This window comes from Chroicocephalus ridibundus, chromosome 1, assembly GCF_963924245.1.
Source record: "Chroicocephalus ridibundus chromosome 1, bChrRid1.1, whole genome shotgun sequence".
In the NCBI taxonomy this organism is placed as follows: domain Eukaryota; kingdom Metazoa; phylum Chordata; class Aves; order Charadriiformes; family Laridae; genus Chroicocephalus; species Chroicocephalus ridibundus.
Window position 1 is genome coordinate 16,973,954 of NC_086284.1, and position 14,522 is coordinate 16,988,475.

A 14,522-nucleotide genomic window follows, 5' to 3' on the forward strand; every position below is an offset into this window, starting at 1 on the left:
TGCCATGTCACTTGGTGGAAATTAACCATTTATATTCTTGAAGACGGCAACGCTCCTCTGAACTTTCAATCTAACAAAGCCTGAATTTTATCAGTCCACTTATCCAACTTTTACTTGTGTGCCAAGGTGAGCGAGCCCCATGTAGGTAACATGCTGGCAAAGCCTTCATGGAATACGGCAGCTCCTTATTCCCATGTGACACTCCACCGTGTAGTAAATCTGAGTTATTCCGTGGAGAAGGGGGAGATGCAGGAGGATGTATGCTGTGAGCAAGCGTGAAGGAGAGCAGCGTTATAGGAGCAAGCTTCAGAAGCTCTACCTGATAGGCAAATACACTAAATAAAAGAGGTCCAGGGCAGAGGTCAGCTCTGCTGGCCTGGTTGCTGCTTTGCTGCTAGCTCATTTCCTCACCCTTCTAATTTTTCTCTGTTTTAAAGTCCTCTGCTAAGACATTGGTCGGAGAGAAGGTGAAAATAGAAAGAACTTGAGGAAAGGTGAGAAGCCCCAGGGCCTGTCCAGGGCTTCATCATCTCATCAGTCATCTCATTTTTGGTGTTTTGGAAGTCAGACATCTTTTCACTTTCTAGCACAAGATTCCAGAGAAAGTCTTATCCTGTGGCAGCCGTGCCACCATAGATCTGGTGGAGTCCCCAAACCAGGGACACACATCAAACAGGCTGAGAGGTGGAGCCAAGTATAATGTCTCATGGCTTTTCTCAGGAATGGAAACAGTGTACTGGAAATGCCCTGATTTGGAAGATACTCCCTGTAGCTATTTCCCACAAGGGAGTAAATGTTACCACTTTACCTACAGGTTGACACAAGAGGGATGACTCCTCATGATTTTTCTTCTGATAGATCTCTTTGGTGATTTTTTTTCCACAGACGGGAATTATCCCAGTCATGGCTCCTGGCTGAAGTCCCAAAATATCAACTATGTGCAGCTGCCTGAAGTCATAATGCAATTACCCAGGCTGAGGTTCTTACCTTCAAATGAGAGCTCAGATTTTGAATTAGGCAACTGGGGAAAAGTCCTTTCTGGAGTCAAAATGAGAAGTGAACGGATATTAAGTGATTGTATGAGGAGTCCTGACTGAGGCTCTGTTCCACACAAGAGTTAAAACAACAAAAACATGAACAGATCCTTGGATGCTTTTTAAGTTAGATCATGTGGAAATCTTTACGGAATAATATTTCAGAAAAACAAATCAGTTTATGGTCATAAATAGGGATAACACAATGAGGGCTAGTATCTAACTCTTCTTTCTCTTGCCAGTATCAAAATTAAGGATTCATTTGACGATTGAACACCAGATCAATGCAATTAGTGTAACTCCTTGTCCTGCTTTATTGCAGCCAAACACCTACAGATTGAACATGTTTCCTTAAAGTGTGATTGCAGCAAATGGAAAGACAATGTTTTGTGGATATTGCACACAGCCTTTTGAGAACTTGCCATGCTGCATCTTTAATTCAATCAGGGAATATTAAAGGGATCATTAAAGACGTTGGCCCCCTTTTTTTTTTTTCAATCAGTATGACCTCAGGCAGACACCAACAGGTTTAGCATAATGCCATGATATTAAGAAAAGGATATGATTATAACATCAGGGACCATTACAGAAAAACCTAATGAACCTGTCAAACTTATCATTAGTTTTAGACACACAGAATAAAGCATGACATTGGAGCGAAGCACAGACTGTATTATAACACCAGAAATTATATGGTCCTCATCTTATCTGAATTAATTAAAAATGTTGTTTAGTCTCCATAAACTTTCAGACAGTCATAATATACCTTATTCCTAAATATATAATTTCTGTTCTTTTGCTCAACACTTATATTCTCAATGTCTAACATCAGTGAAACTGCAGTGAATAATTTCTGGATATGTAAGAAATGCACTTTCTTCACATTAAAAAAAATTCAAAGTATTTCTACTCCATTTGTTGAAAACGATTTTTAAAAATATCAGAAAATATTCTGTGCTTCTATTCGGAACAATACATAAACCACCCCTAGCGAATGCTATGAAGAGGAAATGATTTCTGCATTTATAGAAAGTGTAAAGGCTGCCAACCAACATTTTGTGTACATCTCAAATTATTTATCCCACTGCAATCTTTTCTGACAACAAGGTAATTGCTTCAATAATACAAAAACTAGAAAATAGCTTTTGCCACACAAATCTTAGTAGTACATAAAATAGAAAGCAGGGAGGAACTATTGAACAGAAAATCATGTTATGAGGAATATATTTCTTCATAGCGCAATTTTTTTGGTATTGAATTCAGAAGATCGTTTCACTTACTCCTGGAGATACTTTTTTTGTTCTTTGTTACCTGAAAAGTTCCATATATATTTTATACTTATTAGTAACACTCATTGTTGGCGAACACCATTTTGCATCACATCAGAAATGCTTCTTTTCTTCAGAAGTAAATAAAAAAGGAGATCAAAAAGAGCTTCAAACATTAAAAATCTGACATCAAAAAGGAAGAAAAATTCATACAAGCCATGTCAGAGAAGAAGTGTAGGGCAGAAGTGCCAAAATAATGCCTGCAATATGATCAGAGAAAGGAGCGCAGCTAATGACTCAAGACTCATATTAGGCATCTTACTACGGCAGTTTGATCACTGAGAAAAATGTATCATTTTAACTCAGGCTTTTCCATAAGGAAACTCCTTTTCTGTAACCCAGTTAAATGAGCCTCCGAAAAAACATTTTTTAGAAAGCTCTTTGATGTGCCTCACTATAACATAAAAGCCAGGACCTCTGCCTGCCCTTCAAGAGCAGATCAACACATTAGAAATGTAATGAGGAACATTAGGCCAAGGAAGAAATCGCAGGCTCTGCGGCTGCGGGGGAATGTGAATTCACCTTTTCGCTGAGCAAGTGAACTGCACCAGAATGGTGGAGAAATGCCGCTACTGTGTGCTCCGCTGTCTGCGTTCGAGCCTTGTCCCCATAGTTTGTCTTAAACAAATTTTCAGTAATATTTAGGTAATAGAGCAAAAGATCTGAAAGATTTCCTTAGCTCATGTCTCAGTTTGACATGTGCCTGGTTTTGGACACTTCACTCCCAATGCACTACCTGGTGATATAAGTTGGTGGTACGCTCAACGGCCTGTCGTGGCAGATGTATGTTTATCCAATTCCCAACCACCAGAAGTCGGACCTCTGTAAAGTGTTCAGTGATATGAAAGTGCAAAGCAAAACGTGCCTGTGTCAACACTGTCGAGCAGGTGTGATGAGTAAAGCATCCTGCATCCCTAAGCCCCCCATGTGCCCCCTGGCCATACCCCGGCAGCACTGAAGGACACCCGCCCTGGTTGGAGGGCAGGGAGGGTCCTCTGCTCCAAATAATCAGGAGGTCAGGACTGCAGAGTGTCCTATGAATAGCGTGGAGATACGAACATGGACATAGGGACAATGGTAGCAACAAAGGTAGTCAGAGGGACAAACCCTAGGCCTTCATGCCTTCTTTAGAAAAGTGTTCATCCCAGGCCTAAAACAGTAAATGCTTCACAGCAGAGGGAAGATGGCATGCCCCAAACACTGCTGTCTGTGACTTCAAGGACATAAAAACATAGTCCTAAAAATTCCTTTTACGTAGCATTTCACTACAGCATTACAGTGGGCATCACTTCTTACTCGCTATCATGCCGGAGCAGGACTGACCGAGCACCCAGCAAGGGTGTTCATCCCAGCAAGCTCATCCCGAGCTGACAGAACGGCACTAAAAAGCCAGGATGGGAATGAATGTTCCATTTACTGCTGGAGTTAGGCTGATGAAGGCGTATGAAAGGGGTGTGTGGAAGCAGGGGGGCATTTAAAAGTATTAAAGATTTTTTTTTTTAAATCAGACAAGAGATTCTGTCACAGTTTGCTGCACCTGTTATCGGTGATGAGATATTGATGTAGCATGACACAAATAAAGAAATACAACAATAAAAATCTCTTCATCTTGTTCAGTTTTTCATGTTCCCCGTAATGTCATACTTTCTCGTGAGTATTAAGGTAGAACAAAGGAAGTAAATGACAGTTTCAGATGGAGTGTTTTTGATAAATACAAGTTGTTACAGTGGAGGTTTATTGTTTCAATTTTTCTTAATACAGAACCGACTGCTGCTCCCATCGATGTCAAAGCTACGAGTTTGTCTGTATCAGAGATTCTTGTTGCATGGAAACATATTAAAGAAAGTCTAGGAAGACCACAGGGATTTGAGGTATGAACACAGAATATCATAACGAGAAGTCTTGTTGCTTTTGCTAGCGTTGCATTCTGTTAACATGTGCAGTAGTGAAACTTCAGTAGAAATTATGCTTATTTTAGCATACATATGACTAGCTGTAGAACAATGGTCACAGCTGTAGCACTGGCACATCTTTTATTTATTTGTGCTTGAAAACTCTTCAACACCAGTTCTTATAACATCTCTTTGACACTTCAAAAATAGCTGAAAGAACTGCAAGTGACCTAGCATGGCTCTCTCGGAGGCTAGGTAAGATTAGGTATTGACTGTTTCCAGCTCTAAGTGACCAGTTCAAACTTGTTATTTACCGAGAGCAATCAACACAGAGGAAGGAAAGAGCCTCTGCCGTCCACGTGCTCTCGTCCTGCGGTGGCCGGGGGACATCTGCTGGGCAGACGGCAAAAAGGTCGGATGCCAGGATGAAAAGCAGCAGCCACACTGTCCACAAATAAATCTCTGCTTAGAGATAGCCCTTACTGATTTGGGAAAGAGAACCGGCCCTGGCAATGGACCTTCTCGCGCTTTTGGATCCAGTTGTAGCTTTGGATCCAGTTTACAATCCAAACCTCTAGGAACAGGTCACACCTAGAACTAAACCTGTCCTTTGGGGCCAACATGACCCATCCTGACCTTGTGGTTCCGGCTATGCTGCTCCTCATGAAATAGCTCAGACAGATAGACACAATTTACTGATTTTCGGGTACCTGCTTTTGTCCTTTGGAGAGTGCTGACTCCTGATTCTCTACAGTAACAATGAAAAGAGGGTAAACGTGTAGATCTGCAGCAGATACCAATGATATGGATGTCTAAAAGTATCTTGTGACCTACTCGCACAGAGTGTCTCCCTGGAAGCATGTCCGGACAAGACCTGGGGGGTGGTCACCATCACTGATGGCCTTAGGAAGGAAGTTTAGGTGCCCAGGCAGCACCAGAGCCACCACACTCTCCAGCACAGCCTCAGGCTGGATGGCCTTGACCTGGGACAGCATGTTTACCCCACAGTCACGTAGTATTTTTTTACCTGATTTGCTGTAGCTTCTTGATACTTAGACAGTCCCATATTGCTCTCCAGCACAGTCCAAGCAGGCTGTGACCATGATGTGTCCCCTCAGGCCTTCCATTTGTCCAGGTCTCTTTCCCATATATGCCTCCATGCTGAACTCTGCAAACTCTCTTGAACTTTATCCCCACTTCTTCCTTACATTAAACATGTTTTAACCTCTTTGCACGTGGCTTGCTTCATGCAGCAAAAATGATACCTAACTGTTTTACCTTTAAAACTGCTATATGTGAGGAGAACAAAACCGTATTTGATAGAGATGATATTCACCTTGCAAATGCTATCTCTTTCCACGTTGAAGTGTTCCACTCGCTCTTAACCTGTGTCTTCAATTTCCAGGCCAGTCTTTTATTCTCTGAAATAACTTACTCACTGCACCCTGTATTTTTCTCTTCAGAAAGATGGCTGTTTTGTTACACCCTCTCAGATATCTTGATGTCTTTTAAATTACACCTATTATTTTTACTTTTATTCTCATTTCATCAATCGCATTGATTCTCAAAATGTTCTATTAACTTTGGTTTATGTATTTTTAAAATAAAAAATAGATTTTCTTTCTAAAAGTGAAAATTATGTCTCTAGAAACTTATTCATTCATAACTTCATGTATTTTGCATTTACCTGCTTATCGCATAACACTTCCCTTAGCTCTACAGATGTGTGCCAGTGATAGGTGGCTGTTACAGGTAGGACAGTGGGCTCTTTTCATATTAGACATGGTCTTCCTGTCTCGGAAAGTGTTTAGACCCTCACAGTTCAGCATATTCTGACCCCAGCTCTAACACTCACCTGCTCTATTTCTCTCATGAACTTCTTAGGAATGAATTTGGAAATTCTTATTGATACAGCAGAGGTTATTAATGTTGAACCTTATTAATAATTTGGCACCTCACTGTGCTGTACACCAATTTTAGGATTCTAGCGTGAAGATTACAGAGTAAATATTTCAGGCCAGTTGACAGAAGAAAGAAATGAAATATAAAATTCCTTCACTGCTCCTTTCTACCTCATCCCATGAGGGAATTAGAGGAGCCTTCTGAGGTACTACTTTTATCTGGGGAGAGGATGATGCTTTTTTTCTATGGACATACACACCCTTCCCTTTTTCCTCTTTGTTTGTTTAGCCAGAATTTCTCTGCCCGCTTTCTGACAGACGAATCTTTCAGGGAGTATTTCGTTCTTTTCTGTCCTTATTCCCAGGAAGCATTGTGATCAGAGCAACCCTTACTCAATAAACAGAAGGCTAAATGCTGCTCTCCTGACTGATTCAGCAGGACAGAACCCAATCCGGTTCTGACTGGACAGTATTGCTACATCTTTTCAGTTCCATTTTGGGGAATTATTTCATGGAAATGACTTCTAGGATCAGCATAGTGCATCAGTGCATTGCAGTATTGACTTAGAAACACTAAATCGACACTATCAATCAGCCCAATTTTGCTAACATACTGATAGTTTCTCTTTAAAGCATCCCCTCAGTGTAAAAAGGAAGGACTCTGTGCAGCAAGACACTGGGGCTAAACTCCCCCCCAAAAAAAACCAAAAATATGGAGCAGCTTTATACCTTCCCTATGATTCACTTTCTTCAGCTTTTGTGAAAATTATTTTAATTTAAAAACTGATTTTGAAAGTTTTATCGTGTCTATTACAGTGCAGAACATAGCCTGTAGTACTCCCTTAATCCACAAATAGCAAATAGCTAATGTACAGAAATCCAGTGACTTTGATAAAAAGATGAATAATTTATCTTTTTTTTCAACAATTTTTTCCTAATGTAGAATTATTCTAGACCACAAGTAAAATGTTGCCTTCGATTCAAATTGAATGTAAAATAATCTGACTAGCCACTCTGTTTTCATGTCGCAATTTGTATTCTGCCTGTGGTCACCACAGCAGTGACAACCACCTATGTGCTCTTCACATTTCCTGGCCTTTTAGCAGCATCATTATTAAAGGAGGAGCTATGTTTTTTTTTATGTTTGGGGTCTAACCAACCAAAAGTGACAGAATATTTACTACAGATGGACAAGTTTGCAGTGACCCGCTTTCACTCCGGCCCTGTTTGCACTTTGTGCTAAGGAGTAATGAAAGCCAAAGTAACCTGTCCAATTTCACATTGTCATCCGTGAAAGGCAGTGTTAACCGTTATGTCACATGAGTTTTATGCAAGGTTTGCTGTACTCATTTGCATCTTCCAAAGCACATATTATTCCTGACTTCGGTGCAGATTTGTCAGCTGTCCGCCCGACCTTACTAAATATATGTCAGCTCCACTCTGATAAAGTAGAAGTAGCTTGAAAACTTTGTCAGAATGGTAGAAAAATATAGTGTACGGTTCATACTTATTGTTTAGAATCCATAACCTGAAGGTTATAAAGCCTATTTCAGCCCTAGGCAGTATTTTCTTTGTCACTCACTACTGGTAGGGAGGGAAAGGGAAAGAATTACTTGCCAGAAGAGCAGATATCTTTTTTTTTTCTTTTCCAGAAAACCAAGGCTAATACTAAAGTATAGATCACAAAGCTCATGTCTTTTGCACTGGAATTCCCCCAGGGGATAGGAGCTTAACTAACCTAATTAAAAAATCAACTTGCAACAAAAAAAAAGTATAAAAAATAGAAAATCTTGAATGCCATTTTCAGAGAGGATTACTTGACATAATAACTTGTTGATGTAATATTCTGTCTTTTCAAAGAGAAATATTCAAGAGTTTTGCTGTTTCTTGGGTGTACTTTATCTGTTTTTATGGTGGAACAGAAAATTACATCTACAAGGTACTGGAATGTCTTTGGGATTTTTTTTAAATTTAGTGAAGTATACCTTGAAGTAATTTAGAAAGAATATATGGATGTTTCTACCAGAGGCTGGTAAAGCAAGACAGAAAAAAAGAGGAATTGGTGTTTCACCAGCGTGAATACCAATTTACCAGACTTCACTTTTGGAATGGATGCATTTTTCCAAACACAAAATGAGCAATTGGATAGTTTTATGTATGAGTCAATTTTGCCTACAAAGTTATTCAAAAGGTAATTCAACGCCCTCTAAAGTCCTGAAGACTGCAAGCAGGATTTTATAGCACAGTAGTACCACTGGTTTTCAAGTCCTTAAGGTATAGATCGCGCTCGAGATCTGTCATGAAGGCTTCAAGAGAGCCATACCCTTTGAAATGTCTGTATCATGAATAGCTTGTTACAAGTCTACTAGCTTTCTATCACCCAAAATCAGAAACCTAGATAATTATTGATTTTTCATAAGAAAATATGACTAGATATTTTTTGATAGTCCTCAAGGTTAAGGTAAAATACCAGTTTTCGTCCCATGTGTGTGCAGGACTATGTGGGAGAAGAGAATACCTGAGAAAAGAGGAGGAGGGTATAAGACACTCCAGAGAAGACCCCAGAACCCAGGAGTCCTGAACAGTGTTTTCTTTCTTCTTTTGAGTCAGCAATTGTTTTGGTGAGAGGGAAGAAACTGAGGTTGATTGACCTTTTTGCAGAAACCTCTCATCTTGTTCTGAAGGACAGTCACTCCAATATCTTGAGATGATACAAAAAGCAGCAGCAGAAGATACAAAAAGCAGCAGCAGAAGATACAAAAAGCGCATCTTCTCCTGGCCTGAGTGCTTGGTTCTACTGTTGCAGTTGTGCCAGCACTAGCATTTGCATGAAGGTGGTGTGTCAGTTCAAGGAGCTGATTTGGTTTCTGGTAATGATAATTAAAACAGTTTTAATGAAATCTGAATCATTTTTTTAGGGCTAGCAGCAGTTCTCTCAGCTCTCCGCTCCCTATCCCCTGGCACTTTCTGTACTCTGATATCTCTTCAAGTTCATTTGCAGTTATGTCAGTACTTTGATGTTGGTAAAGACTCAATCAGAGAGCGCAGGAAAGTTTCTGTGTTTGTCCACTTTGATTCATCCTACCTAATTTAGGCTCTTACTTGAAATGTCGAATTTGTTGCTTTAATTCTCTGTGGTCAACAGAAAGAGTATCCAGACAGTAACTCTGACTCTACTGAACTTAGAGAAGAGGGCCTGCAACTGGATTACACGGATTTATACCAAAGTGCTACTATGCATACCCTAGAAACCAATTTGGTAAAAGGAATAATATTATTTAAGATACCTTTTAACATGAGACTTCAAGGAAGTAGTCTGTAAGTATCAGAGGTAGAAAAATTTTAGATGGAAACGTCTTTTTAATGTGATGGTTTACTTTTAACAACTGCTTAACCCACAGTCAGGACAAAGCAGCTTGTATGCTCCTGCATTTCCTCTATTCAGTTGTTTAAATACCATTACTGCTTTCTCTCCAGCTCAAAGAGACGGGTCTCTGGGGATCAGATGAAAAAGAACAGAAAATCCAGCAAAAAATTAAAACCTCACAAACAATAATGCATTAAACAGATGAAATGTCCCCCCACCACCACCACCTTTTTCTTTCATTTTTAAAATATAGGCTACCTTTTTGGGTGATTTATGCTTCATGCTATATCAAAATTCAAAGTTATCATTAATGAAAACCTACTCTTAAGTGTGGTAAATCCCTTCTGAGTAGTATAAATTAAGCTAACAGAAAATAGTAAAAAAAAACCAAAACACACATATAAGGTAAATAAACCAACCCTATATTTTAAGAAATATGTCCAGCACTTTTAAACATCAGCAGTATCTTCATTTCAGTTCAACTGGATATGTTCCTCCATCATCAACCTCAGTCAACAATCATTGGAGGTTTTTTTTTTATAACCATTTTTTCCTTTAGCTCATTTGGCCATCAACACATGGATGTGTGCATTAAGAAAGAAAGAGAAATGTGTTTTTTGAGATCAAAGTCCAAACTCACCTGGCAAAACTTTGAGGGGAATTTTAAAAGCAGAGACCAAACACTTAAGGGCTTTGAAGTACAGGGGAAACTGAAATAGAAGCACTGCCAAATTGCGTTTCATGCTTTTGCTGCTTAATACAGTATATTCATTCCCAGAAGAATTTCCCTTTGCCAAAGGAGGACACTTTTGTCGTGTGGTGCAGGGAACATGTCATAGTTATTTTTGCAGACTTAACATTTGCAAAATATAATTAGTATCCAAACTGATAATGCCATATAAGCAGTGCTGGAGAGCATTTCCAAACACTTGAAAAATACCAAAAGGGCTGAGTTATGCTCCTAGCTTTCTTTCACACTCATCAGGTTTTAATATCTATATAGTCTGAACACCAATATTTGGAAAAACAAGTTTTCACAACTTCTTTATATTAAAAAAAAGGTTTCAGTGCAAAAGCTGCGGCTCGCTACTGTCTTGTACATTGCATTCACGTGAGACTTGGTGTGCCCCGTGAGTAAACTACTACAATGAGAGCTACCGAGCTACTTATGATTTTGCTCCTGGTTTTCTAGAAGCAGGATTTCAATACTTCAGTTGCATTTCCAATCCTGCTTCTGTCCACCTGTGTAAGCTTAGGCAAGTCGCTTTTCCTTCCTGACCATTTCCCTGTTGGATCCTCGTCAGACTTCACTAACTGGATGATAGGGTCTCCAGGACATGTGCTGCCTCTCGCTACATGTTTGTACAGTGCTTAATACCGTGTGGCCCTCATCACTCTAGTGATGCAAGGATGCATTGCAAGTACAATGAAAGGAATCTGACCGCCCAAGACATAATAAGCATTGGAGATTCAATTCTAATGTGTGAATAAATGGGTGTTGATTCTTTTTTATTTCCAAGAAAGATGTGACTAGGTGTTACTTTGGATACCAACAGAGTTGGTCAAGCACTCAGCTAGCAAAAATACCTCAGTGCATCACACTTGTTTCAATAACAAGAGGTGACTACAGCTACATTTTCTATCTGAGCTGTAATTAACCTAAGAATTAAAGCAATAGCATTTTAACATGAGATAATGCAGGCGATAATGCAGGCACACAAAAAAGATATTCACAAGAATTTTACAACTCAAAAAGTAGATTTTGAGTTGGCACAAACTTGATCAAAAGTTAACTGAAGTGAAGACATGACCTTAAATGTGTATTTTTGCAGCCAGGTCTTTCTAGATTTTTTTTTTCTTTTGGTTAAATGGCAGTCCTAGTGCAATTATAAAAGGTCAGCATTGTACTCATTGGTCTTATTTTCCTATGAACCCCTTGGTTTTTTTGGTTCACCATTTTCTGGGATACATGCACAAGAGTGCTGTATTGTCCATGACCTTTTTCTCAGAGGAAAAGTTGTCCAGATATAATATGAATAACTTATTATGAAATAACCAACTTCGCAGAAAAGGTCAAAATGTGGAATAAATGCAAGCATGTCTCAGCATGAATAACGGTAAGCTGAATATAAGTCTTTGAGTGGCACATTAGTGACATCTCCTGTTAGGGAAAATAGGGCCCCATGAGAATTACCTTACTTGTGTAGGTCACCTAGATACATTAAGAAGAGACAGTACTGCTTTTTCCCTGTTATGGCCTGCATATACTTGGTCCCTGAGGAAAGAAACTAGTCAAATTCCTAGCTCAGCTCTATAACCTCTTTGAGATTATGACAAACTCAGTACAGATACCAGAAATATAGACTAAGAACCACAAAGATCATTTAGGGGTTTTATGTCTGAAAAGGAAGGGCATAAACATACTATCAAAATTGCTTTTACCAGAAACCTGTTTATATCCAAGACCTAAAACTGAATCCACTTCCTTCTTTTTCTTCAGATAAGATTTTTCACATGAATGAAAGATTTTCTTCAGTGTTCTGTCATTTTCTATTCATGACAATAAGAAATCTTGTGGCTCTGAGTTGCACAGGGCCAGGAAGGGAATATTGCTCACAACACTTCTAAACAGATGGGGTCAGAGCTTTCCAGGGTGAAGGTAGATTTTCTGGTGACCTACCAGAGGATGAGCTCTCCTTGAATTCTCTGAAATACTTTTGACTTCCTGCCGATGTTTGTCCTCTGCTCTTCCATCTTATAGTTACATCTGCTCGTGCTAGTACACAGCAATTCAACGTGCTTCAGGCAATACCATGATATTCCAAGTCTCGCCATTTTGGAGAAGTTTGTATTGCTTGGCTCTGACCTTAGACGGCAAATCCCACGTGTTTAAAAGGGCTTGATGGTCAGACAAAAGGCAGAAATGCCAGAGGACCCTCCCTAGGATAAGAAGTATGAGCATCTGGAAGCATGAGCTTCCCAGATGTCTATATTAATCCTTCATTTGGTCTCTTGTTGGTAGGTTGGTTACTGGAAGGATATGGAGCAGGAAGAAGCAGCAGAAAAGGTCAAAACTGAAGGAAATGAATCATCCATCCTCCTGACAGGATTAGAAGGAAACACATTATATCACCTAACGGTGAGGGCATACAACGCTGCAGGGTATGGACCACCTAGCACTGCTGTGCGTGCAGCAACCAAGAAGTCCCGTAAGTGATCTTAGTACCTTTGCTCAAAGGGAGAAGTCAGGGAGCAACCTCTGCCTTCTTGCGTTTTCCTTTAAGAGGAGTGTATAATAATCAGGAATCGTGTATAGTTTTGATTCATGGCTTTGCTTTGATATTTAGACATGAATTCATATGACTTTGCATTCATAACAAAGGTTATCTTCCTAGAAACCAAAGCATTTTTGACAAAGAAGGGACAGAAAAGAATTCAAACTCGTAATCTCTGTGGAGTTCATGGGGTGGGTTGGGTAAATACACCACGATCTATTAAATGACTATTCTGGTGGGAAAAAAAAACATCTTTTAGAATTTCAGCTAGATTTGGGACCCTGCTAACACAACGAGTTGTAAACTCGTTTAAAAGATTCATTTTTAAAAGATTGAAATACTTTTCTTTTGATTTTAAGGAAACTCCCTATAAACTATATTTATGTATGTGTTGTTATTTTTTCTCCTCAGCTCCCAGCCAAGCACCAAGCAATATTATGTGGATACAGGATGGCTCTCATGTGTCTCTTGGGTGGGAGCCGGTCAGACCTCTAGCTAATGAATCCGACGTAATGGGATACAAGGTCAGTGCTTCCCCTTCCTTGCTCACCTTTCTTTCTTCCAAATGAGTACTCCTCTTCCCTGTTGGCTTTTTTCCCCTTTCTTGTTTTTTCTGTGGAAGTAAAGTATGTTATACAGACTGTCTGCAATCAGTTCTCACTATGAAAAGCAATAAATAAAATTGAAAAGAGCAAAATGTCCCAACATTTTCTGTGTTGTGATTTTCAACGACTGATTACAAACCGAGTAAGCTCTATCTGAGGGATCGGTTCATCATATCTGACTCAGAAGTGGCTCTTAACAAGACCAGCCTGCAATGAAATTCCTACTAATACGATAATTTAACTGTGTTTGCAATAGGATTTACAGAAATGCAGAAGAATGAGGTATCTTAAAATGACATTAAAATTAATATTTTTATGAAGCAGAAACACAAATACTTCAGTTTGTTTTGTGATCATGTTGGTCATGTTCAACAATCAGTGATGACAACATCTGGCATTTAAAGTTTTGAAGTTTTAAGGAGTAAAATCCAGATTAACTTTTACATGACAAATCATAAAAAGCAGTGGAATTCACTGCAACGTTTTAAATCAAAGCAGAATTATTTCGCTGTTTTTACAGAGGTGTGGTTGGGAGGTTTTTTTGAAGCATATATACAATCATTTCTATAGACTACAATCTGATATTCCCTCTGATACATCAGGAAATATCATCAAGAAATGACAAAATGTTTCAAATAAACCAGAAATTGCTCTAACCTTTATCAGAATAGCTGAGATTCTGAGAAAGTTCAGTCGACTACTTTGCTTTTTTACACCTCTCCGACCTTTTCAATTTTGTCTGGGGACAGAAACTTACGCGGAAGTACCAAAAAGGCAGCTATGTACTCCCTTGCTTTCCTCCCACGCGCCATAAGCTTGTACTGAGTTTCACAGGAGATGCAGGGACAGATCTGAGTTATTCTCAGTTGATTTAGCCAGCTAAGGTAAATACACTAAGGACATTATTTAGGCCATTTTCTTTATGTTTGGGTTTTCTTTACATTTACAGTTGGGTTCTTGAGACAAAAATGAATTTGAGGATAAGAATTTGAATCAAATAGAACCCCAAATGCATTTTGGAGAATGTTTGCAGAAGAAAATTGTGTAACACCTCATGCTGGAGCAGGCAAATGCTTTATCTTCACTCTAGATCGTAATCAACGTCCTTTCACATTCATTA

General features: G+C 39.2%; 1 protein-coding gene across 6 annotated transcripts in view; it reads left to right on the top strand.

Annotated features, from left to right (window-relative positions):
* Positions 1-14,522, top strand: part of CNTN5 (contactin 5) — a 664,123-nt gene that overhangs the window by 643,480 nt on the left and 6,121 nt on the right. For all 6 annotated transcript variants that reach the window (XM_063329804.1, XM_063329812.1, XM_063329786.1 and 3 more), the window contains 3 exons: positions 4,124-4,233; positions 12,545-12,731; positions 13,209-13,321. In XM_063329804.1, coding sequence (XP_063185874.1) covers positions 4,124-4,233; positions 12,545-12,731; positions 13,209-13,321 — 410 coding nt within the window. The remainder of the gene's footprint in view (positions 1-4,123; positions 4,234-12,544; positions 12,732-13,208; positions 13,322-14,522) is intronic.